Source organism: Zeus faber, assembly GCF_960531495.2.
Source record: "Zeus faber genome assembly, chromosome: 13".
NCBI lineage: Eukaryota > Metazoa > Chordata > Actinopteri > Zeiformes > Zeidae > Zeus > Zeus faber.
In genome coordinates, this window is record NC_137198.1 from 17,390,153 (window position 1) to 17,417,153 (window position 27,001).

A 27,001-nucleotide genomic window follows, 5' to 3' on the forward strand; every position below is an offset into this window, starting at 1 on the left:
GAACAGCTGCCTGGCCCGAGAGGCACGGAGCTCCGGGCTGCATATTCAACGTGCTGGAGGGGTGGGGGGCGGTTCCTAATGAGGCCGAGGGTGGAAGGAGGAGGTGGCGGGCAGGATTTCCCACGCTTCTTGACGCAAGCCACGCACCGGGATGCGAGGCGGCGGACCGATGCCACGCAGCACCGCTGGGGGGCGGCGGCGGCGGCGGCAGGTGACTCCGCTGCAACGTCGGAGGCTGCGTGCCCGGCGGCCCTGAGGTGCAAATCGGCAAATAACAAAAGCACAACAACACGTCAGAAAACGAAACAACATGAGCTCCTTCCGTAAGAGGTGGGAGGTGCCTATGAGCAAGGAGGATCGTGGCCGATCGGGTGATTTAGCGTGATTCAGTAACTTGAATTAGGCGTTGTGTGTTTTTTGTTTTTATTAGTTGTCGTGGCGAGTTTCCCACAAATCACCTCCGCATTGAGTCACGCGTTTAACAACCATAGCATCTCAAATGAATGTGAACTAGTTCAACTAGGTTAAGTACTGAAACAATGCTTGAACTTTTACCGATACCAACCGAAACACACAAACATACACCATGCACAAAATAAATCGGCAGAATAAACGACTTATAGGCAAAGACATCTTTTAAGTGGTAGTGAAAAACACATGAACGGGCGTTAAGGTGTGTTCGTCAACATGTTACCACTATTATACCCACTAGAGGAGGAATTCCCAACCCTGATCCCTAACCCTATCGAAGATACTTTTTTTCAAATGTGTTTATTAGCCAGCGGCGGTCGTTTTGCTCTGAATCGACGGATTCTATTCACATTCGTAGATAGATAGCGAGTTTGAGCGACAAATAGTCGGAAAATATATAGGAAACATGTACAGTTTGCCTCAAATCGTCCAAGGCTTATGCGACCCCTACCCTGCGATCTATGACGACCTGCGTGGGGGGGGCGGGCACCCCAGGTTGAGAACCCCTACTCTAGAGATCTGAACTGTGGTTTTTTTTACATTTTTATTACTTCTTCGTAATTAATCCCAACTGGTTCAGTATTATTTGAACAGTATCGCTGATGCGGGGCTTGATTATAATACCATCATTTCCATGGTTTATTTTTATTTTTTATTCTTACTTCTAATTTCTGTATCGACTGTCTTTAACAATGTCACCCTTTACATCTAAAATACACAACAGCAGGAAATGATAAAGCAATAGATCTATTTCCAGGTTTTTATCATTTGTGGTGATAAGTGCCTGTATCTAAAAGTTATTACTTTTTTTATTTTTTATTTTGTATTTCATTCTGTATTGTGCGTGAGTGTGTGCAATTCCTTTTAGATTGCACACGCACGCACGCACGCACGCGCACGCACGCACACACACACACACACACACACACACACACACACACACACTTAAAATAAGTACAAACTCATGAGCAACCTCGGAGTTTTATTCCAGTTTACTTGTGGTAATGAGATCAACAAATAATAACAATTTAGTTCCCGGTTCTGGGATCGAGTTCATGTAGAGTGTAGTCGACCTACTTGTTATCTAATTACAAAACCAAGGAAAATATTAAGGAACTTTTTTGTGTTGATAGGCAAATGTCTTTACATGTCGGAAAAACAAAGGTTGTTCGGACATCCTAACAGGCACATTTACAATTCGATTAAAACTCGACTCACCAACCATGACGCCCATCGTTCATTTTCGTTTTTATTATACAACGGGAAGCCTGAAGCTGTGCGCTTATTGTTTTGTCCACCGGGTGGCGCCACCTGCGCGTGAAAATGCAGTATGTTTGGGTCCCTCTTCATTGTGAGTGGCCAGAGATCCAGAGAAATAATAATAATAATAATAATAATAATAATAAAAAAATCTCTATTTCTAAAATTCTGATTCATTTAATGGTAGGTGGGTCAATCACGTGTCTTTCCAGTGAAATATAACTCGAATCGACAGCACGTTAACTTCAACAACATCCAAAAATGTTTGTAAAATAAATATTTATTGGATTCGATTGTTTAGTTGTGATCACAGGCGTGTTCAGTGTGTAATACATTTGAAGCACAGCCAAAACGCATTTAAGGTCAAAATGATAATTCAGCTGTGATCTATACAGAATTTTATACCGATGCCATTGGTGAAGTAATGTGATTTCTGATTGTCCCCTAAAAGGGCCTCTAAAGACTGGTCTCTGGTCAGTTTTTAGAGTTTTTATGTCAAATTAACAATTGTTCTAAATACAGCAAGCTTGTTTAAAATACAATAATTCATAACGTTCACAAATCTTAGGGTTCAAGATTTGTATGTTAGTGTAAGGTAATAATTACACACACACATACACACTGTACATATATATACACACACATTATATATACTGTATATATATATACACACACACACACACATACATATACACACATAGATATATATACTTCTCACACACACACACACACACACACACACACACACACACACACAGACACACACACACACACACACACACACACACGCGCGCGCACAGCCTTAAAAAATAATTTTCCCTTTTTATTTCCAGATAACATTGTATTTGTTTTCCAGTAAGTCATATTGTCACCTGCCTTCTATTCTTTTGATGACGTTTGAACTACTGCGAGGAAATGCAGTCTTCTCCAAAGTACTTCATCACTATTTTATCTATGGGGCCGACAAAACAAAAGAAAATGTTGAAATAAAGCATACATTTCAGTTCACTAAACCAACTACTAATGAAGATATGATCCACTTGCATCTATAATGTAGTCCAAAACAAAGCATTACGTCAGCTGGGAGGGTATTGCAAGTTCCAAACAATGTTGTTTTATTTATATCAAACAAGCTTTACTCTACACATACACTCACACAACTGCAGGTATTACATTCGCCGAACAATAAAACATAATCTTCCCCTTTTCTTTTGGCTGCTCCCAAACATAATAAATTATAAAATTGTTTATACAATGTTAATTATAACGTATATTGTCACATTATTCATGTAATTGCTATACATATGTCCCACATGTTTCTCACACTTCAAATACATTTAACACTGCAGTAACATTTAAAAAAGCTGAATAAATCCGTCTGAACACACACAGGAAAATAAACACTGTTACAGCCGAGTTATATTTCAGCGGATGTCTTATACCAAGTTATTCACACTCATATAAGCATGATTTTTTTGTTTTTATTTTATTACCTTTCCCTCTCCTCCCTCCCTGCTCTAGAATCTGGAATCTCTGAACTGGTCCAGGGCCGCTCTGAGGGAGACCTGCACCACGGAGCGCGCCGCTTCCAGCAGGATGGCCTCTCGTTCGCCACGGTCCTGCTCGGCGTTGGCTTCACCCCGGGTCGATCCCGCGTCAAACGCACCGCCGCCTTCCTGCCGAACCGGCCTTTGTCCGGCGCCCAGCGATTGCGCCGTTTCTGCCGTGTCTAAAGGCAAATTCTGAGCCGCTGCGCTGCCTTCTGCGCTTGGGCCCCCCGCCGCTGCATCTCCGAAAACCTCAGCAGGTGCGGCGCGATGACCTGTTGTGATGGAGTCACTTTTGCACTCCTCTCCTCCCCGGTGCCCTCCTGCCGAGGCTCCACACGCGTTGACGTTTAGCTCTCGTCCATGCAGGGTCTCCGAAGCTTGACGGAATCGAAAAGACGGACTTGCCACGCCGCGCCGGGGAATGAGGTTGTCCTCCAAAACGAATGGACCGATCTGAATTCCTTTAGTGCCCGTCGCGGCCTCCTGCAAGCTCCTCCGAGGCTCTTCCACGGCCGCTTCATCTTTTAACTCCTCACTCGGCGTGGTGTCGCCGTGCGCGGAGCCCAACGCCAGGACACTCACGTCTACACTGACTGTCAACATTTCCGGGAAACGACCCTTGACCTCTCCTTTAAAGGATGGACCCGGGCTCCCGGGCTGAGCAGCGTCGTCGTGGACACGCTCTCTGGCCAGCAGGATGGTCTCCTCTTTGATGCACTCCTGGGATTCCCCAATGGGCTCCATGAAGAAAGGAGATGGCTTTTTCATCTTCTGCCGCCAGAACGCCCGTTTCCTGAAGGAGCGGACGCCGTCGCCATACCGAGAGGTTTTCCCCGCTCCGGAAGGTCTGGTTTTGGAACGATATCTCAAGGCACGAATAAGTCTCACGAAGAGTCCGGGCGTCCTGGCTCCCGTCGTTTTCGTCCCCATCGCTGCGGGCCGGTGGTCTTTGGAGCTTTGCTGCTGCGCATCCTGGGCCGAGACGCTGTGGCCCCCCGGTTGCTGGATGGAGACCTCCACAAAATCCCTGGCTTGCGCGTTGACAAACGCAACCGGATGATATTCGGGGTCCTGGCGGGCGCCCCTCTCGCACGACGTGCCGCCGCATGTGAAGCACGCCACCACCGGAGAGAAGACGCCGTTCAAGGTGGCCATCTTCTGCGTGACCTGGGCCCGCTGTTTGACTCCGGTTCTTCCACCTCCTTGCTTTCGGAGCGACCCCTCGCCGCTCTCTGCCCCGCTACTTTGTACGGACGGTCCTTTTCTACCCCGCCTGTCTCTTAAGGCGCCGTCGTGTCCGCAGGAATTGGGTTCGACCCCCGTCTCGGACTCGCCGAGCGCGAGACGCGGGGGAGCGGCGGGTTCCAATCCGAGCGCCCGTTTAACCTGGCGGTGGCCGATCGGCGCTCCTCTGGCTGACATGGCGGATGTCTGGGTGATCACCAAGCTTTCCGCGGTTTTTTCCTCGACGGGGAGCGCCCGGGTCATCAAATGGATGACCTGTGAGAGAGGGGTGAGGTGAGTCGTTTTTTTTGTTCTCTCCAAATCCTGTTTGACGGCGCACAGTCGGTTCAGCCGGTGCGCTCACTGTCTGAGAGGACACAATGAGTCACATTTGGTCACATTGTCAGCGGGAGCATTTTGCCGCACTGTCACTTGGTGACTCGTCCGTTGAGGGCTATGTTCTATTCGTTGGAACCTACAATATCAAAATAACAATAAGAAACTAATAATAATCACAATGGGTAATGTTCTGTCTGTCACCTGACTACCCACCCTGTCCATAAACTAATTAAGGCGGTAATTAGGAGAACAACTAGATGGATTCTTACCTGTCAGTTTCCACTCCACTATCATTCACTCCCATCCTTCCCACTTCAAGGAGCCGCGGCATCACTTGCGTTCTCCTCTCCACCTCTCGGTGTGTTTGGGCACAGCCGCGCTCCCCGGCGGCGGCATCGCCCGCACATGGGTTTCCATGGAAACGCAGTGACGTCACCCAAACACAGGGATAGCCTTTTTTTTTTTTTTTAAAGAAACGCGTCGGCGCGTGACGGAGTGGGGGGTTGAAATTAAACTTAAATAACATTTATGATGAAGGACGTTGTTCAGAACATCCCTAAAGTCCATTTAAAAAGTAGAAGACGGAACCAACAACGAACACACCTTTATCAACGGTGACATTTAGAGACCTTTTCAAAAGATCACGACAGAGGAACAATACGGAGACATTACTATTCTAGAATCGGGGGCGGGGACACACACAATTTTTTGCTTTCAGTCTTTGACGTCGTTTCACCTTTCTCTGGGAAAAGCGAACAAGTCGAATCCAAACTGGCAGCAGTGCAACAGGGCGTTCAGTAGTTCCAGTTAACTCTCCTCTCCAGATGTAGAAATCCTATCAAGAAGCCTTTTAATAATGTGACCGGCACGGCACATATTGAGAGGCGCTTCGGCCTACTTCTTAAGACGGTTTTTATTAAAAGCAAAGTCTGTTGTCCATGACAGTAAATGTGAACTGGGCCAAGACTTATGAGGTCATATTTCATACTTCACCTCCGGCAAATACAAGTGAAATGCTCTCGAATACTACTGAAAATATATCAGTAGTATTTGAGGGCATTTTGATTAGTATGTGAAAGCATTTCATATGTACTGTATATGTAAGAGCTTTCTCAGTGGTATGTGAGAGGACTTTCCATAGTATGTGTGAGCATCTCATGCGTATGTAAGAGCATTTCACTAGTATATGTGAGAGGTCAAAGTATGACATAAGGCCTACATGGCCTCTCATAAAGACTCCCAACTCTTCTCTAGTACCGCGTAGAAATGTGCAAAAATAATTATTAGTCAATTCATGATTTGATATTTTATTGTTTTTGGGGACATGGGTGAATTAAAAAGGGGTGGAAGAGGGCTCATTTATGCGCAGGAAAAAGATTTAATTCAAAGGAATGCAAACGCTTCTGACCGACGGAGCACGTTGAGTTTACCCTGGCGCGGCCTCGCAGGGGCGAAGCCAGCAAATTATTTACAGATGTCGGGAGCCGAGTGCAGAAAAAGCTGACGATGGCGAAAAGCACCCGCGGAGCTTCCAGGTTCCAAATCCATCACATTTCAACACAGCTGTTTGTGGTTTTGTTTTGTTTTTTCAGAAGAGTCCGTTGACCTGCTCAGTCTCGGGGTCGAGGTCGATGTCGTAGAAGCAGGGTCTGGTGGGCAAGCCGGGGATGGTGGGCATCTAGAGGGGGGAGAGGAAAGACAGTTCACTTCAACCAAAGATCAACCTCAGAGCCACTGTTCTCTACCGGGGGCTCCAGAGAGACGGCGGTGCGTGCGGTTACCGTGCCGACCAGCGGGAAGAGAAACCCGGCGCCCACGCTGGCCCTGATGTCCCTGATGGGAAGCACGAACCCCGTGGGGACGCCTTTCCTGTCGGCCTCGTGAGAGAGCGACAGGTGGGTCTTGGCCATGCAGATGGGCAGGTTGCAAAAACCCTGAGAGGGGGAAGGAAACGTTCAGTATAGTGTGTGCGTTAGTGTGTGCGTGCTCGTGTGGGTGTGCGTGCGCAAAATTCAGGGCAAGACCTCTGGAGAATTTAGTCTGATTTCAGAATCAGAATTTTGGGGCATTGCTGTACAGACAATTATCGTAAAAAGCCATGCTATGCACAGGATCAATTATTGTTATAGGAATACGAGGTACAAATGATTCCTATGTACTTATCAAATTATTACAGGGTCCACAGTGTTATTTCAATATCTCCCAGTGTTTCCCGGCCCGGGAGCACTGACCTGTTGGGTGTAGCGCTCCACCTTCTGCTGGGCATCGGGGAGCAGCTCGATGTCGTCCGCTCCATAGATCTTCTGGGCGATGATTCGGATCTTATCCACGATAGGGAGCTAAACAGAGAATCAGGAACACACACACACACACACACACACACACTTTTTTGTCAGTCAGAAAGAAATGTTGATAAGGTTTCAGTGAGGTTAAAATGAGATTGCCTAAGTCTTGTATGTACCGAATATTATTACGTTTCAGGTCATGGTATGTTCTGGGCATGTGAAATTCAGGAAAACCTTCTAATATTGCGTGACGGAGATGAAAAGAAGTCGCACTTGAAAGAGTCTCCGATTAGTAAATCACATAAAGTGGGGAAGGCACGTTCTAGGGGGTCATTGGTAGATATCCAAGTCCCATTTGATATTATATGTATTTCGTATATTAAAGAATAGAACTGGAGCAACCTGTTGTTGTTGGGAAGGGAAATGGTAAAAAAACAAACAGACACACCTGCGATCAATGGACGACAGTTCTGGTTGGATAAAAAGTAGTTAAATAGAGAGAGAGGGATCCAAGCAGAGTACACCCGGGCCAAAGTGAGCAGCCGTACCTCCACGTCGTACAGGAATCGGAAGTTGCTGGGGGCCTCGGAGGCCCTCTGCACGGCCTGGCCCAGGGCCACGGCGCCGGCACCCCCTTCGGCCCAGTGGGTGCAGGGCACGGCATCGAACGCACCGGCCGCCCTGGCCTCGCCGCAGATTAGGTCCAGCTCGGCCTCCGTGTCCGTCCTGTAGGTCGGGACGGCGACAGTCAAAGCGGCACGGGGGCTTGGCTCTCCTTTGGTGGCCGCAGGTAAACGGCAACCGTTTATCTGGTCCTTTTTCGACTGCGTCCGACGGCTACACTTACTTGAAAGCGTTGACGGCCACCACCACGGGCACGCCAAAGTGCTGGGCGTTTTCAATCTGCTTCTTCATGTTGCTGCAGCCTTTCTGCAGCAGCTCCAGGTTCTACACACACATACACACACACGCGCACACACCTCAAGTCTTTAATGAACAGCTGTTAAATAGGATTAATGAGCATTTAAAAAACAAAAGATTATATTGAGATGTGCATTCAACCCAATACGAGAGGAACTGCTAATATACAGTAGGTGTGTTACATATAAATAAATTATATATACAAAAAATATATATAAACAAATATATGTATATACAGCGTATAATTTGCACACACACACACACACACACACACACACACGCACGCGCACACGCACGCGCACGCGCACACGCACACACACGCTCTGTATTGTTGCCGTTTAGAGAAATTACCTCTTCTACATATTCCTTGGGCAGTGGCATTCCAGCGGTGACCTAGAACAAGGACAAACCCAACAATAAACCGTTATTATTAAAACAGTATTATTATTAGTATTAATAATAAAAACAGACTGGCGAGCTCTGCTGCCACCGAGCACCGTGACGCAAATCCACTGTTTGTGGGAGAGAAAACAAACTAGGACGGAATAAGAATGAGGCTTTTCCCCCCTCGTAGCGGCAGGAAATGGGATTAAATTCACACCGCTGCTCCTGCATTCGGCCGGGAGGTTAAAACACCGGAGGGGATGCGGGGGAAACGGAAAAATTTGTATGTTGAATACCGACACTGAGATTAGGGAGCAGAGGGGACGACGTGAGGATCTGAATAGAGAAACAATATACATAAAAAAGCCTCCGGTTTCTCAAAGAAGTCTCACATTTTCACTACATTTCATTTAACAACAATCCAGTTTACAGGGCTCACGGTTCGAGCCAGTCACGACATTTTTAACAATGTTTGAATGGAAACAAATCATGACTCGACGATTCCTTCTATATTCCTATCTTGTACAAAAACAGTGAATTCAAGTAGTAAACTTGTTTCTTTCTGATGTAGTTTTAAGTGAAGATACAATTTATTTTTTTTATATCTATAAATCAGTTTACAAAGCAGATTCTTGTCTTGATAAATTCATTTGTAAAAAAGAAAGAAAAAGAAAAATCGATCGGGCAAACTTGGATTGATGATTCTGCCCCCTGGTGTTTAAAGGACGTAAGTGAACTAAATGTGTCAAGGTGGAAAGCTCACGGTGGGTCCTCCTCCGTGCATCTTCAGCGCTCGCACGGTGGCGACCAGCACCACCACGTGAGGCCTCAGGCCCGAGTAGCGACACTTTATGTTGAAGAACTTCTCCATACCGATGTCGGCTCCGAAACCAGCCTCCGTTACTGTTTGGAGAAAGGAGGAAGAAGTGAGAAAAAAAAAAAAAAAAAAAAAAAAGAGTGTGTCCAACAACCAGCATTTTATTTTGTGTATCTCGGGTGACACTATACACTAGACAGATACATAAAGTAGATAGACTTTATTCATCCCAGGAGGGAAATTGCGGTGTTGCAGCAGATCACATTGAAAACAATAGGCAATAATACAGCATGAAATAGATAACTTAACGTACAGCATAGAATAAAAATAGAACAAAAATTTGGCAACAGCAAACCTAAAATTAAATAACTTCATAGAAAGATTGGGCAATACACAACAAAACATAATAAACAATTTTAATTTACTGAAAAATGAACAACCAAATAATACTAAAATAACAATATAATAAAATGATATGTAATAAACCAGGAAAATTCACAATATCTAATAAACCCAAATAATTAACAATTACTGACACACACACACACACACACACACACACACACACACACACACACACACACACACAGCTCCGCTCACCTACGAAGCCCTCAGGTCCGACCAGTTTCAGGGCGATTTTATCAGCGAGGATGGAGGAGTTGCCGTGGGCAATGTTGGCGAAGGGGCCGGCGTGGACGAACACAGGGGTCCCCTGTCACGGAAACAGCAGTTAAAGTTGCCCAGCACCCTGGGCAAGGTCAACGCCCAGATATTCACTGAAAATCAGACCCTTCAAAAAGCAAGTTTTTGGAGTCATTAATTCAGCGACTTTAGAGTGGGGATGACAAATGAGTCTCTCACAAGTAGAGAAACAGCCTGCAGCAAAACGCATATTTGTCCTCTCCAGACAGTGGGACCGGCCTTGCTGGAAGCTTTAGTTTCACAAACTTCCACACACTTAACCCAGTTTGAGATCTAAGCAGCGCTCCCTCGCTCTCCCTTCCGGGCCAGAGGAGTCACTCACCTCCAGGGTCTGCATGAGGTTGGGTTTGATGGCGTCTCTCATCAGCACAGTCAGAGCGCCGCTCACACCCTGTGGAGGAGAGGAAGGTTCCCCCAGATGAGTGAAAAGATAAATACATAATTTATTCATAAAGTAAAAGGATAAAAATAGACAAAAAGTGGCCATATTCAATGAAGCAAAAAAAACCAAAACAAAACAAAAAAAACCTATATAACATGAAACAAGAAAAATGTGACAATATAGAATAAACCTAAAATGGACAATAAACAATAAGAAATACATAAATATAAACAAGAAAAAAAGGCAATATACAAAAAAAAAAACCCAAAAAAACAACAAACAACAAAATACACCTCTGTATCAACACAAATATGAAATTGAAAAAAAGAAATAGTCAATATGATAAGCTAGTAGATTCCAACTTGTAATGTGTGTGTATGTGCATTTGGGGGAGCAGCAGGTGCAAAAGGAGAACTGACCAGGTCCTCGGTGGTGATGGGACATCCGCTGCGGCTGGTAGCCACCACCATGTTGGCCAGACGCTGCCGCATGTCCTCCAGGCTGCTGGTGAGCGCCAGCACCGCCATGATCTCACTGGCCACCGTGATGTCGAACTGGGCCTTAGGGGTGGGGGAAAAACAGTTATTTGACAAAGTGAATAATAATAATAATAAATATAGCTGCAGGCAGCAATACAAAGGGTCCAGCATCGACACCAACACCGCCATTTTTTGAGTTCCCATGGAAAGTAGCATCAGTTCGTGCTGTCACTACTCTTTACATCAGCATTACTAATAAAACAAATTACAATTTCCCGAGTTTCAAAGGAACCCCGAACGAAGCGACGCAGCATCAGCCGACGTAATGACGCGGTGGTGACACCTAGAATTAGTACTACATACACTTGATACACTTGTCCTATCCTAGTGCACAGAGTCCTGCCTCACGGTGTCTCTGTGGAAGGAAATCACTCCGTGTGGAAGTTCCCAACAACACGGTTCCATTCAAACGGATTAAACGCTGCATGTCCCTCAGAGACATTTCATCAACCTTTTGGGACTTAAATAAAACGGACACGATTCGGACCCATTGCTCTGGAGCTGCAAGCGATGCCATGTGTGAGGACACAAACATGTTTTGAACTGTTTCTCACACACACACACACACACACACACACACACACACACACACACACACACACACACACACACACACACACACACACACACACACACACACACACACACACACACACAGTATTATAGTAATAGTGATAATAATATCTATAAATAAAGCTTAAAAACAATTGATAGGCTATATAAAGAATGAAATCATGAATGCACATCGTTTTATAATATATTTTTATTGAGTATTCAAAATAAAATGGGTCCCTTCAGTGAACAAGGTTAAAAATTTTTTTATTATATTACAATTTGAAATCAAATAATTTCTGTTTGTAATCAGTAAGTAAAAAGTGCAGCCGCTTTAATCAACATTTAACTGAAATAAAACTTTGAGAAAATCAAAAACAAAATAAATATGGCAAGTAGATCTAATTAAATAATAAAAGTTTGTGGTGTTGCACGTCTTTTCGACATATTTTACACAATGGATATTTCCCGTCTGCTTTGGGTCAGAAGTGTAGTATCCAAAAAAACGCCAAACTATAAATGTATGTGTCCTTGTTGTCATATTACATCATCTTTCTGCTTCTCCTCAGAGTTCTGGACGCTGCGGTGTGTCGCTGCTCTGTGTGTGGGGGTGTGTGTGTGTGTGTGTGTGTGTGTGTGTGTGTGTGTGTGTGTGCTTACAAGCGCAACTTGTATGGAGGGGGTGGAGCTTATTTCTATGTCGACTAACGTGATTGGTTAGAGGTGAACCCGGGTCTAATGCCGGGTCATTTGACCCGGGATTTTCCTTTGCCACTCACTGGGGACAAATGCCAGATGTTGGCGGGTGTTACCGGGTTTTGGGTGCAGTGGGAAAGGGGTATCAAACAAGTCAGATCGGAGACTTGCTTCTCAAACGGCTTTGCCTACCTCTCTGATGAATCCCTTCTCAGTGGACGACTGGCCGATGGTCACCTTCCTCAGGAAACGGTCGTTGGTGTCCAGCACTGGAACGAGAGCGGAGTGGAACACCTGCAGGTCAACACTGAGTGGGGAGACGATAGATCAAGTAGATCCATACAGTAATAGATAGAGAGATCGATAGAGTAGGTAGATAGAGGTCATGTGCTTTGTTTCGAACCTCTATGCCAAGTGATGGAGTCAGGGTCCATGTCCAGGCGGGCAAAGCGAGTTATCTCCTCCTCGCTCAGAGCCGTGGGGTCCATCTCCTCAATGCCCAGTTTCTAGAAAACACAGACAGAGACAGAGAGAGAGACACCCAAGCTACAATAAAAAAAATTTAAAATAAAAATGTTTGTTTGCAGTTCTTGTATTTTGAGCTAGGCTTGGGCGATCGGACAATTATATTGGCAACCGGCGAGTCCATCTGGGGTTTTTTGTTTTTCTTTTGACGATTTTTGTCCTTTTATTTTGCCAAATTAATGACCCGTAAAGTACAATTCCAAGCGTGTGCAAATAGGAACTGGTATTCTGTGTCGGCGCTTTAACCACATCTGGTGCTTTTGTCACCTTCTGGAGAAATCCACTAAAAGAAGAAATAAATCAGTTCAAACCCCAGGTTTCCAGGTGATTCTGAAACGGGCTTTCTTTCTTTGGTTTGTTCAGTTTGGTTCAGGTAACGCACTCAGACACACCTGTTACCGGGGGTGGGGGGCCGCTGCCGCAGGAGCAGAGACGTAGACCAGGACGGGCTTCCTCCGGGATAATTACACGATCTGAACCTTTTGTTTTGCTATCCTTTTAAACACCTAATTAAAAGACTGTTTTAACTGTCCCGGGCTGCGCATGCAAAGACGGCAAATTACTTATTTCACGTCCTTCGGCTTGCTGGTTTGCGACCGGTTTAAAACCAAAATAATCCCATATAGGATTGCAGGGGGAGAGGGAGACAGGGCAGCATGGAGAGGCACCCACGGTCCGCACCGACAATCGCCGGTAGAAACGTTTTTGACATATCGCCCACCCGTACCTTGAGCCTGTTGATCTGGATGGGAGAGAACTGCCTTTTCCCTCCGGAGAGAGGAACAAGCCGGTTGAACAGAGCCTGAGGACGGACACGGACACACACACACACACACACACACACACACACACACACACACACACACACACACACACACACACACACACACACACACACACACACACACACACACACACACACACACACACACAGTTACAAATCAAACGTCACAAAGTTTAAGGGGACGCCGACGAAAAGATGGCATGTTCACCTTGTCGGACTGGGTGTTCTCGTGGAACATTCGGGCGTCGATGGCCGCCGCCACCAGGTTGTTGGCGGCGGTGATGGCGTGGATGTCCCCGGTGAGGTGCAGGTTGAACTGCGAAGCAATTCGGATTTTAACTCAACGGCTAAATCTAAAACCATTCTGACCCAAAAGAAAAGAAACAAAGGAAGCGGTGAGTTACCTCCTCCATCGGGATGACCTGCGAGTAGCCGCCCCCTGCGGCGCCCCCTGTGGACACAGCACAATATGACCGCTATAAAACAGTCTTCAAATCATAAATTCCCATGTGTGGGCGTCCATTCTGCTGCAATCCGGCGACATTAATTGAAAGCGCTGACCTTTAATTCCGAACGTGGGGCCCTGGGAGGGCTGGCGGACGCAGGCAAACACATTGAGCTTCATGTGGGCGCCCAGAGCCTGCACCAGACCGATGGTGGTGGTGCTCTTTCCCTCCCCCAGGGGGGTGGGTGTGATGCTAGAGGGACAAGACACTCCTGAGTACGGACGCAGCGGGCGGAGGGGAAGACACGCACTTGCAGTGAAAAGTTAGTCTCTTTTCAGCGAGCCGGACCATCCGACTCTCTGAAAAGAGCTGGCTCTTACGGCTCCCAAGCATTTCTTGTATGAAATATTTTGTTTATATTCATTCCACTAAAAAAACACAATAATAAATAACCATTTATAATGATTTAATGTGTCTGGACTCAAAGCTACTTATTGAGAAACAAGTGGTTTTCTTTATGAATCTAAACTCGATATGTCTAACAATGGCATAGCTGTCAGTGCTGAAAAAATACATATGTTTGAATGGAAAAATCTAATTGTGACCTTAAAATCCAGAGACAAATTGAATCATGGATTTGGAGAATTGTGACACCTCTAACATATAGCTTAAACTTTAATGCTTAAAAGACATTAAAAGTCACTACCGTACCCAGTGACGACCACGTATTTCCCGTCGGACTGCGACTGCAGGCGTGTGATGGCGTCCAGCTGGACCTTGGCCTTGGTCTTTCCGTAGAGCTCCACTTCATCAGAAAGGAGACCCACCTCCCTGGCCAGCTGGTCGATGGGCTTTGGCATGCAGGAGCGAGAAATCACTATGTCGCTGTCACACCGGGAGGGGGGGGGGGGCATAAGGGCCAAGACAAAATCCATATATAAATATGACATCTTCTGTTCAGCAGCCAACAATGGGAAGAACCAAACAGGCTTAACTTGTCTTATTAAGCATCGCAGCTACAAGGGAATGAGGTGAGAGCAGGGAGACCGACCTGGGCACGGGCTTCTGCAGGTCCAGTTCTGTGTAGGTGATGCTCCACTTCCCAGGCTGGTGGCTGTCGAGGAAGCGTTTGGCGCTCAGCACTGTGTTCTGTTACAAATACACGTGGAACGTTCATGTGTTAGTTCCTAAAAACAGCTTTTTCCCCCCAATTGCAGGGCTCCAGACTCACTTTTTTTCCCCAACTGGTAGCACTGGCGCTCCCGACTGAAAATTTTAGGAGCACCTGCACAAGATTTTAGGAGCACCTGCACAAAATTTTAGGAGCACCTGCACAAAATTTTAGAAGCGCCACTGAAATAATTTATCAATTTTAAAAGTCAAAATGTCAAGTAGTGCATTATTTAAAAATAAAACATGATGTTAAATAGTGCTTTTTTAAACATTGATACCAAATAATAAATGAACAAATATAAACGTAAGGTATGTGGTCAGTACATCACTGTCATTAACAACCACAACAAAACAAGTAAACAAGGAACTCTCTCTTCGATGCCTCTCCTTCCCCTCCCGTTAGAGCACATCCCCCTGAGAGGGACTCGGGCGTGGCACCTCTGAAGGCCAACCCTTGTAGTTGGGTCTTCTAGCTCTTTTACCCTGACTGAACCTCATCTGTACAGCCTCTCTGGCATCAAACTCCTCCTCCTAATTCCCTCAAGACGCATTCTAATCGGGTCCTCCCCTGCGTCCACATTCAGGGAAGGGAGCTTGGAAATGTTGCGCGCGTACGTCCACATACATCCCCTTTGTGCACCCAAGTGAATGAGCTTTGTCTGTACACTCTTCCCCCCCCCCCTCCCTTTTTTTTTTTTTTTTTTTTTAATCCGCCAGCTGAGCAGGTGCAGAGACAGATTTGTGCTCATTAAAGTAAAAAAAAAAAAAAAAAAAAACAGACGCAGTGTTCTGGAAAAGGCTCCGTCTGGACTCTACAGGTGTTCCAGGCTGTGCCAGCAGCACACGCCGTGCATACGCGGGGCACATGAGATACGATGACTATTTAAATAATAAACAAAAAAAAACCTAAATAAATAAATAAAACTGTCTGCATATTTGCAAGTCGCAGAGGCACTGTCACCAAAAATTATCGCAAAATGCGACTATATGGTCGCAGTCTGGAGCCCTGAATGCATGAGACTAAAGAACCGATCGATTGTCCAGAAGATAAAGGTAAGTAAATGGAAGCCTTGAGATGAGGCTAATTAAAAGTCATTTTTTATTTGGATAGTTTAAATTGCAATACCTACTGGACTGAAACCAAAAGGGACGAAACGTCGGCAGAAGAATACTGTATCTAAGCAGCCATTGCTTAAAAGTAAAAAGAAGCTAATTAGTAGAGCGACAAGCTCGTAGAGTTTAGAGTTTCGTTAAACTGGTGTTACCGCCATGAGCATGGCCACAGTCATGGGTCCGACGCCCCCAGGGACCGGGGTGATGAAGCCCGCCTGCTCCTTGGCGGAGGTGAAGTCCACATCGCCCACCACACGCTTCCCGCTGGCCTTGGTGTCGTCTGGGGGAAGCACGGAGACGTTATTCAGTCCATCTGGGAGTTTATTTGGCAATTGTCGTGACGAGAAATGCTGGCAGCGGCTTGCGATGCAATTTGCAACCTTTTGTGGGTTTTTTTGCAGTAAAATTGGGGGAATTGGTAAAAATGGCAAGCTAAAGAAAAAAATCATATATTTTATATTTTCCAATGTCATCGCTTTTTATGATAATACACATTCATATACATATGAAATATTTCGTGTACATATGAAATATTTTGGTTTTTATTTTTTCAAAAAAAAAATACTGTGGTTTTTGCTTGAGTTCCAGATACTGTATACTGTAGTCTATAAAATTAACTTTCAATTCAAAGTAAAATGATCTCCAAATAAAGTCAGTAGTGTATGATGAGTTGACGCTGTGGTCTGTTGGTTTGACAATTTGATGTGGAAAGTAAGAGAAAAATGGTACGAAATTGTAAGTTCTGGCAATATTTGCGCTTGAATTTGGATTAATTCTTGTGATCGTACAATCACAATTAATCACAATCGAGGTGCTGATAATTAGGCTGCCAAACCTGGAATGTGATTGATCCCGCAGTCGATGACCAGGGCTCCCTTCTTGATCCAGTCGCCCTTCACCATCTCTGCTTTTCCGATGCCGACAACCAGGATGTCCGCTCGGCCGACCTGGACGGAGACAAAACACACGCTACATGAAGTTAAATACATACATAAATCCATGCAACCCCCGCCCCCCTCAAAAAAAATGTCCAAAATGGCTGGCTCACCTCTCCGGCGAGGTCGACCGTCTTGGAGTGGCAGGTGGTGACTGTGGCGTGGTTCCACAGCAGCAGGTCGTGCATCGGAGCGCCCACGATCTTGCTGCGGCCGATCACCACGGCTCGCTTCCCTGCCACCGACACGCCTGCGCACACGCCATCGCCCCCCGGGGCGGGTTAAAACCTTTTGTTTCCCCAACACCCCCCCCCCCCCCCCGGCTCCCCTCTTTCCCTAAGGGGACGGCTGCACCTACCGGTCTGTTTGATCAGCTCCATGCAGCCGTTCGGGGTGCACGGGATGAAGCAGTCGCCCAAATCCCCACGAGAGAGCTTCCCTGCGTTAATGCTGGTCAGTCTAGACACACACACACACACACACAACAATAAATCAAAATTAACTACAAACAATAAAATAAACAACATCATTTCGAATCAGCAAAGTTCGGAAGAAATGTACATCACACACACACACACACACACACACACACACACACACACACACACACACACACACACACACACACACACACACACACACACACACACACACACACACACACACACACACACACACACACTTTTAAGGGCCGTTTCACAGATGGGGTTTAATCTTAATCAGGACTAAGATAACCCAGAATTTTAAAAACGTCTTTCTGAGACGTGGCTAGCCCGAGACTAGGAAGTCCTAGACCAAGGTAGTGAAGGGCTAGTCAGCTCCTTCTGTCTGGTCTTGGTGCTGGTCTTCGTCCACATCAGCCTGGTTGACCTGGAGGCCACGTCCGTGAATCCAAAGATAAACCTGCGTCTGTCAGGTTTAATTTAAACCTTCACATTGGATTAGCTTTAATCTTCCTTCAGGAAATAAGATTTTTTTTTTTTTTTAACTAGGTCAGTGGTTACCCTAACCCTAACCCAAATAGGAGCCTTTCTGTGTGGAGTTTGCATGTTCTCCCCATGCTCACATGGGGTTTCCTCCACCTACCATCAGTAAGGAACCCCACCAAAAACATGCACACATCACCATCGTCTGACCAGCGATGGACACCTGGTACCAGGTCCCCGGGCGCGTCGACGAATGCTGCCCACTGCTCCTGGCTGCCCCCCCGGAGGAAGGACAAGCCAGGATGGGAGAAATGCAGAGGCCACCACCCAAAAAGCATGTGCAAGTGCATGTGTGTGTGTATATATATATGCATGTGTTGTAGTGCAGTGTGTCATGTGACAAATAAAGATTCTTAATTCTTAAGTCTGAGACTATTTTAGTCTCAAACCAAGACTGAAAAGGGCCCTTTCAGTTGGTCCACATTAAAAGTGCGGTTTAGTCTAAGATTAGGCCTAATAAAATAAGATCAGGCCTGTAAACCGCATTTTACAGACCAAGAACCGATAATTTGCTTTGATCTCCTGTTGCCATCATCCACAGCTGTGATGCAAGGACTCGTATTTTTCTTCAACTGATAAAAGGAATTAATAAGATTAACGCTGTAACACCACGGCTTATCGTTGTTGAAGCAACCAGAGAACATGTTATCTGGCCGTTCTGTCTGTCCTCCCAAGATTACATAAAGCGGTGATTTAAAAAAATAAATAAAAATAAAATAGATAGATCGATAGATAGATAGATAGATAGATAGATAGATAGATAGATAGATAGATAGATAGATAGATAGATAGATAGATAGATAGATAGATAGATAGATTTTTTTTATATAAGCAATTTGGGAGTCTCGCACCACCAGATTTGAATTCAAAATACCAAAGTTGGAAGAAATCCCAGTACTTTAAAAGCCACTGGTCTGCACTTCCTCCTGGTTCTCACCCGTCCACGTCCTTCTCTGGGGCCACGGCGTCGGTGACCTTCTCCGTGTCGATCTTGTTGACGGAGTCCAGCGGCAGCTGTACGATGAGGCCGTGGATGGAGGAATTCTCGTTCACCTCCCTGATGCTGCGGAGGACCTGCCGGAGGAGGAAATGAAATCGAAACTCTTGCTCAAGGGGCGCGAAAAAAAATCTGAAAATGTTATTGAACGTGTTTGTCCCTTCAGTTCCCCCTCACCTCGTCTTCTGTTGCAGTCTTGGGGAGCCTCATGTGCGTGGCGTTTATTCCAATCTGATAATTCGGTACCAAATGGGATATGCTTTGAAAATCTGAATGGATATTGCCCCGGTGCATTTTCACCTTAAAAAAAAAACAAGTGTTCTCAGTGTCTTACCTCAGCTGCTGCTTTTATCTTCATGCTGATATAGAGATTGGAGTCATCTCGATCGCCCACCTGTGTGTACAACCAAAAACTCAGATATTGCATATATATATGTTCTGCTATAGTTGTACTGCCAATAGTAAAAACACTGAAGTAATCGTCAGAGAGAACGTTTCCATCAGTGAAGATATCAACAGACTCCCATGATGGAAAGACACACCACTGTGCATCCATGCAGCAAACACTATAACCAGATCAGTCTTACCTGAACCTCTGAGGGAGAAGCCATAGGGAGGCACATGGATAGATAGATGGATACTTTATTCAGCATCAAAAACAACAATAATAATAATAATAATAATAATTTGAAAAAAAGAGTTAGGCAGGGGTTTTGTCGCGTACCTCTCTGTCAACGACCCAATCGGAACACACACACACACACACACACACACACACACACACACACACACACACACACACACACACACACACACACACACACACACACACACACACTCTTCAACTGACCTGTAAGACCACCAGGCCGGGTCTGAAGTTGGGATCCTTCGTCTTCATCTGCTCCACATCTTTCTTCAGCCGCTCCCTCACCTGCCTGGGTACAGAAGAACAAACAAACACAAAACAAGTTTACTACAGAGAAAAACAAATAGCTCGAGGCTCTCTGCCATCGAAACAGTGATGATACACTGGGACACTGGCACACGGAGTATGGCCACTTCAGAAAATTAAACAGAAATGTCAGTACCGGTTGATAGTCCCATTTTTATCTTAATCTTTGTAAACATTTAATTGGGATTTCTACTAGGAAACTGGAGAAAAAAGTTTAAACTTTAGACTTTTGGTTAACATGAGCAATATCCACACGTAGATTACAATAACCCACTATATTTATAGCATTTGCCCCCCCCAAAAAAATAAAGTTAATAAATAAATACAATGGAATCAACCTCCATTGTACTCAGTTTGGGCTGTGCATTTATTCATGTATACTGAGTGTATTTATTCATCCTACTGAGTGATCTAAAAGGTCTTGGACAGAGCTTGTGCACGAGGTGAAAACTCAAATTAAGCTTCACGTGCTTACAATTGGCGGTAATGAAATACTACATCATGTGCTCAGCTCTGATGGTTAAGGCATGACACCAATTTGATCAATATGTCCTCACGTTGCAAGACAAATAGTCTATTTTTTCTAAATGTCCCAGAGTCCCAAAACCCCCATAGACAGACACACAGACACCCGAGCATTAAGCACACGTATTAATGGTGACAAATATATTTAATCACAACCTAGAGTTAACTTATAAATGCTGAATATCCTACATGCTTCACAATTTGTGAGCACCAACAGGGCAAAGACCATGTTTCAACGCGTTGCATAAACACCACAGCAACTTTTAATGACAAAGTCTGACCCTGGTATAAAGATAAGACAGCAGATTGGAACGCTGACAGCTGCCCCCATGCAGCCTTTCCATAAACCTGAGAGATATAAAGTTGGATACGAATAAATCTGCCCATCTGATGATGCCGTTATCTGACACAATCTGGATTATGATGTGTGGATTAAAGACCGTACAACCGCCCCCGTCCACCACAAACTGGCTGGCTCCACACCGGTGATCTGAGCCAGACAGGGCGATGTTCAAATACTCCTCAATCTCCTCATTCTGAAAGGCAGCCAACTGTTGATACAGAGGATTACTGATCATTTTAGGGTTGTTGTATATTGCCTTTTTTTGTGTTAACTTTTAGGCTGATTGAATAAACCTAAATTATAATAATATAGAAAGTCTGGCAATATGCAATAATTGTGGGTTTTTTTCCCGCCTCTATTTGTATTGTTATTGTTCTGATCGCTGCTGCAACACCGCCATTTCCCTTAAAAAAAAAAAAAAGTATATAGGGAAACAATTAAGTAGCCGTCTGTCTGTCTGTCTGTCTGTCTGTCTATCTGTCTATCACAGTGAGCAGCTCCGGTGGCGATCACCTGACACACGTGGTCGACAAAAAGCAAATATATATATTCGCGTAAACCCATCATAACTGCCCATAACTAAAATACAAGACCCCCGCCCCCCCCAAAAAAACACACACACACACACACAATCTGCAGCGCGCACAGGGTTCGCAGAACGGAAAATAAACCGCGGTTCAGATATCGACCGGCTAAGCGGCTAGTCGTCACATGGGGTTCAGGTCCCGGTAAATTGTTTTCCACGCGAAAGGAACGTATGACAACACGGCGGATCAACCGCCAGACACTTACGCGGAGACCTCTTTGCCACTGATGATTTGCGCTGACATGGTTGCGTTTCGGCGCCACAGGTCCAGTTGCTCCGCCGACGCTCGTTCACTCTGACGTTCAACTCGGAAGTGTGGAAGAGCGGCCCCAACCCCACCCCCCAAAAAAAAGGCACTCTGCTTTTACTCACCGTTGACGGCGTAAGGCGCGTTCGCGTAGACGGCACTGCGCACGTAGCGCTTGCGTTACAAACTTTGGGGAATAGCGACCAACGTGACGGCAGATGTTGAGGGGGGGGGAGGCGGCGAAGAAAGTGGGCGGGGTCTCGGACGACCGTCGGCCAATCGTGCGTCGGTTTAGAATTTCGTCGCCGGACCACGATTGGCCAATAGGGTGAGGGCACTGGTGTCCCACCCACGTGCAGGGGAGGCTCGCCTCGGAAGTGGTTAGGGTTTTTTTTTTGGTTTTTTTAATTTCACATCTTTATTGACTTTCTAAAAGTATCAAACAAGGAATTATGACACGGTGACGTTTGTCTTTTTTTTTTAATAAAGAAGTTGATTGTTTATTGATTTATTTTTTTGTAGATTGCTATTTGTGTCCATTCTTTTGTTACTATTATTTTTTTTTTCCCCGTCGAGTCAAATCATAAATGACATACTTCAGCGCTCAAGCGCTTGAGCGGAAACATGGAAGGAGAAGTGGAAGAGTGAGAGGGTCTGGAGTTAATGCACATGGTCGAGAGCGACTTCAGATTTCAGTCGATTTATTGAAGTGCGTCATTTGACTGGGGATGTTTTGCACCTTCACTTGTTATATTATTACGAGGTGTATACTATGTTTGCATATTTGTCTATTTATCCGGAATTTTGATGCCTAAATGAACTTTAATATGTCGTTCGTTGAGGGGCCGCCAGCGCCATCGAGTGGACATATTGGATGCATGACGTCTCTCCCGTGATACTGAGAATTGCGAATAATGTTGGTACTTCTTCATATCACAGGAGAGACGGATATTGTTTGTTTTGGGGTGGACAGACTACCGTAAGCCAAGACACGCAGAATGCACAAATTAGCAGTCTTTCTCACAGTAGTTCAGCGTTTGCGCTGGAGGCAGAGAATTATGGAACGGAATTTGAGTCGATATTAAATAAATAAATACACAAATACATCAATAAAACCTGAAATAAGTATGAATATAGATATACAAACGAGTAATTACAGTTAAATATAGGTCAATAAATACATCGTTTTCATTCGATATTGACTCAAATGGCGAAGATCGGCTTCTTGTACGGTAATGTGCCTGACCAGGGCTCCAGTCAGGCACTGGGGTTTTTATTTTGTTCCTGTAGGGTTTCCGTAGACGGCGGTGTTGCATATCCACACTGGTCTAGCTCAATGTTTATAGGCGTAACCTAACGTTTAGCAGGGGATACGTACAGCGCCGCATTCAGAGACCCTAAAAACAACAGAAAACACGCTGGGATCGCGTTTTTCCAAGCTCCCAGGCCGCAACCCCGGAATCAAGACATGAAGATGTACAGAGAACGATGGAGGGTAAATTCTGTGTTTTGAACGACGCCGAAGACCTCCAGACGCTGATCACAAACACTGAGAAGGAGCTGCAGTTTGAAAGGTAGGGCAGCGGCGTAACCGCACGGCTCCGATTCCTATTCCCAAGGACGGATCGGTCGTTTTGGTCAATCTGTGATGTCTTGATCGTTATCCCTTCTTTCCGCACGTTGGCATTTACGCAGCCATTTATGTATTTTATACGCATCTCGTAGTGCTGCGTTCGCGTCCGGATCAGGCTCGGAAATATAGCAACCTGTCTAGAGCTGTTACAATTATATTCCTACAATTGTATGTTTCCATCTCAATTCAACCGGAATTGCAAGCCAATGTGGAGCCATTCAATTTTTTGCACATAATCTTCATCCATTGGGGGGGGGAAACAAACTGTCAACCTGAATGTTTCCAATGGTCCAGTGGTCAATGTCAATAAATGTCTATTCATCATAAGATGGGTGTGTATTACACTGGTATAGGCTGAAATGTCATGGTCGTGACAGCTCTAAACTCGTCCACACTCGAGCCTGAATTTCTGCTTGCGAACCGTAGTTGTAACGGAAACCCTGCTGGTCTTCTCAGGTCCAAGACACTGTTTGAGGAGATCCGGGCCTCGATCAACAACAATGACGAGGAGGACCGCTCCTTCTGGAGGCCGGTGCTCCCCTGGGGGGGCGTGTACACCATCAGGGCGGGGCGGAAGGCCATCTCCTGCACCCCCCTCTATGTCCAGATCCACCTGAGAAACACCTGCACCATCGACGGCTTCCTCATGATCCTGTACGTCATACTACGCGACAACCAGGGCTTCCCCCGAGAGCTGGGTGTCTTCCTGGGCAAGCGCTTTGTGGAGCATTTCCTCCACCTGATGGACTCCTACGACTACACCAGGGTGAAGATGCTGTGGATCTGGGATAGGATGTCGAAGGGCCAGTACAGGTCAGCGGTGCACCGGGCGGCTCTGGAGATTGACCTGTTCGGCAACGAGCATGAGAACTTCACCAAGAACCTGGAGAACCTGATGTCCACCATGCAGGAGAGCCTGTGCACCAATGGGAGGTGTCCAGCCCGCTTCCAGGAGTTAATCAAGAGGACAATCAACATTAAGTAAGAGCAGCGCTGCATGCCATGCCAATGGCTCATTATACAGTATTAAAGAAAACTGTGTCCACCCTCTCCCAATGACATCCGCTTAAGCAGCGGGTAACAACAATGGTAATGTTGGGATTCTAGATGACCATGGTTTAGGATTTAGAAACCTTCGCCTCAGTATACCTATTTTTTAAGTGTGATGAGAAGCCAGGCCTCAAAGGGCTGGGAGCTCCGCTCACATAGACTTGGTCCAATTTTGTGTCTCTACTGAATACGCTCGTAATAGCACAGGTCAGCTGGTTTGCAACTCCATCTTCAAGTGGATTTAATTTCTGCCCCTTGACACCTCAACATTAGCTGAGTCTTTAGCTCCCTCTGGGATGGCACGGCATGGGCATGGGCATGTTTTTTTTTTTGTTTTCTTTTTAACCGACTCCACCCTTCTCCAGGTTCTGTCAGAGCCTTTTAAGGGCCAGTTAAACAATGGATTGCTTGTTCTAAAATTCTTCTCCAACCGTCCTAGCCAGGGCGGTTTCAACCATGGAATTTTAGTTGTCTTTTAATTGTCACACAAATAAAGAGTTCATTTTACATGTAATAATACCCATCCACCTCATGACGAAGAGCCATGTATTGAACATTGGAACATAAATATTTGGGTATATAGGTAATTTGCCTTAACTCATGGAAACGCATCAAATTCACATTTTATTTGTTGTGGCCTTCCATCATTGGTTTAAAATTGGATGAAAACATATAATAAAATACTGTAAAGATTTTGTAAAATGATTGCAGTCAGACGATCATGTAGTAATTGTAACAGTTCTAGTCTTGCCAAAAGTATTTTCCCGTTCTTAGCAGACACTGGCAGCAATGATTCATTGTTTGGGAATGGAGTTTATGTGAATGTGTGTGTGTGTGTGTGTCTGTGATTGGCGGGGTTCGTGACCACTTTGGTCCTTTTCTTCTTCACAGCCCTCCCCATGAGCTGCCACACAAAGATCCCATTCAGTCTTCTGTCGATGAGTTTTTCTGCCCCAGGATCCTGCTTTGCAAGGAACTAGGGTGAGACGTGGATCAATCCCCAAATGATCAGATGCGCGACCTCGGGTTTCATTGACAAACCGGTCCTCTCCCTGACAGGTGTGAAGGACTGAGAGAGTTCTCTCAAAGGGTCTTCTGCCACGGACCCCCGCCGTTCGTCATCCTCAACATGCAGCAGTGGAAGTCAGAGGAGCTGTCTTACGTGCCCTACCACTTGGCACTGTCGCAGCACAGGTATGGCGTCATGGTTCATTCTCACGCTTCAACGTCCATATTCCTGAAGGATGCCAGTAACAAATTCCACAATCCCACAATTATGTGATTTAAATTGCAGGTGAATCAAGGGACCTAGCCACTGTTTTTACTCAATCTCTGCTCTCTCCATTAAAGGAATGGTATTTAAAGGTTGTGCTGACACATCCTTCCCATTTTTATTCATAATGGTAATAATAATATAATAGGCCATCAAATTGAAATGATACAAAGCATTCGGTAAAATGCATTTAATAAAAATAGTGTTTGTTCGCACCGTGCTTCGCCCTCTAGCTTCCTCCCGCCCCTACCACCTGTATGATATGCTGGTTTGGTTTATAAATCCACCTGCATTTCCGAAGGTACTCGCTGGAGGGCGCCACACTCTTCAACAGGGAGGAGCATCACTACTCCTCGGCCTTCCAGATAGACGGCTACTGGATGTACTACGACGGCCTGAGGAGCGACAATCTGATCCTGTTGCACAAGCCCCCCGAGCTCCTGCTGCTCTCCTCCCTGGTCTACATCCGAGCGACGGACAAGTGAGGGTCCCCGTCGTCCTACCGGAGACACCGCGGGTGGACGGAGGTCATGCAAAACATTCTAATCGGCCACGTTTTACGGCCTCATTTCCTCCTTATTTCCATCCCGTTGCTCTGTCCCCTGACTCGGTCTGGTATTTCTTAATAAGTGTCGTATGGCACGAGCACTATTTGACACAAAAAGCTCGTAGGCAGCGCAATGTGCAAAATGAAAATTGCTTCCGCTTTACTTTTGGTGTGGGCGGGGGGCATGCTTGGCATCCAAGAACATAATGGACTATAATAGTTCTGGGCTGATGTGCGCAAATATGAAAACTAAAGAAACACACTGAAGCCGTACTGTGTCCAGCACGCACAGTCACAAGCCATATAGGACAGATTGTGCACAATATCAGTTTAGTTTAATTCCCTGGCCTACCCATCGACGCTGCATTCAAATTATGTCAGAGATGCTCTTTGAGAACATTTTACGCACATCAGCCCCGGCCTCGAATGTGGCTGGTGCTCTTCCTTTTTAAACCGCTTCAAAGTGAAATAACCAAATTTGATTTTTAGCTTTTTGTTGTTCACTTTCATCACTTTATGTACGCAGGCCCAAAGTGATGACAATGTGATCAACGTTCCGTTCTGACATTTTGAACACATAGTGGCTCTCCCAAGCAATACCTTGCTGTGCGTTTCACATTCTGGCTGTTTTTCTACTCTGAACTATACCTCAGCATACACACGCCGCATTACGCATCCGACTTATTTCGGCTTTTCTATCTCTTCATTGGGCTTAATCAAGGAGTTTAATATCACACAGTGCCTCTGAAAAATGTTGTTAAACA

General features: G+C 45.5%; 2 protein-coding genes across 3 annotated transcripts; one reads left to right on the forward strand and one right to left on the reverse strand.

The window, feature by feature from the left end:
* Positions 1 to 6,149: 6,149 nt before the first annotated feature.
* LOC307239271 (C-1-tetrahydrofolate synthase, cytoplasmic-like) lies at positions 6,150 to 21,922 on the reverse strand. Of its 2 annotated transcripts, none has more exons than XM_080012616.1 (27): positions 21,860 to 21,922; positions 19,932 to 20,016; positions 19,416 to 19,475; positions 19,259 to 19,312; positions 19,022 to 19,158; positions 17,457 to 17,557; positions 17,212 to 17,348; positions 16,999 to 17,110; positions 16,316 to 16,443; positions 14,929 to 15,026; positions 14,589 to 14,762; positions 13,993 to 14,129; positions 13,836 to 13,882; positions 13,640 to 13,747; positions 13,375 to 13,449; positions 12,526 to 12,628; positions 12,315 to 12,391; positions 10,755 to 10,895; positions 10,276 to 10,344; positions 9,852 to 9,963; positions 9,198 to 9,337; positions 8,402 to 8,443; positions 7,977 to 8,077; positions 7,678 to 7,855; positions 7,076 to 7,183; positions 6,626 to 6,778; positions 6,150 to 6,522 (listed from the first exon to the last, which is right to left on the reverse strand). In XM_080012616.1, the coding sequence occupies exons 2-27, from the start codon at positions 19,977 to 19,979 to the stop codon at positions 6,433 to 6,435; spliced, it is 2,730 nt and encodes a 909-aa protein (XP_079868742.1). In that variant the 5' UTR covers positions 19,980 to 20,016; positions 21,860 to 21,922; the 3' UTR covers positions 6,150 to 6,432. The 2 variants fall into 2 exon arrangements, with proteins under 2 accessions (XP_079868742.1, XP_079868741.1); XM_080012615.1 differs by lacking the exon at positions 21,860 to 21,922 and adding an exon at positions 21,694 to 21,826.
* Positions 21,923 to 23,152: 1,230 nt separating this feature from the next.
* dorip1 (dopamine receptor interacting protein 1) lies at positions 23,153 to 26,596 on the forward strand. The gene is made up of 5 exons (XM_080012354.1): positions 23,153 to 23,308; positions 23,824 to 24,348; positions 25,309 to 25,398; positions 25,477 to 25,611; positions 25,992 to 26,596. Exons 1-5 carry the CDS (start codon positions 23,223 to 23,225, stop codon positions 26,173 to 26,175), a joined length of 1,020 nt encoding a protein of 339 aa, XP_079868480.1. The 5' UTR covers positions 23,153 to 23,222; the 3' UTR covers positions 26,176 to 26,596.
* The last annotated feature ends 405 nt before the right edge of the window (positions 26,597 to 27,001 follow it).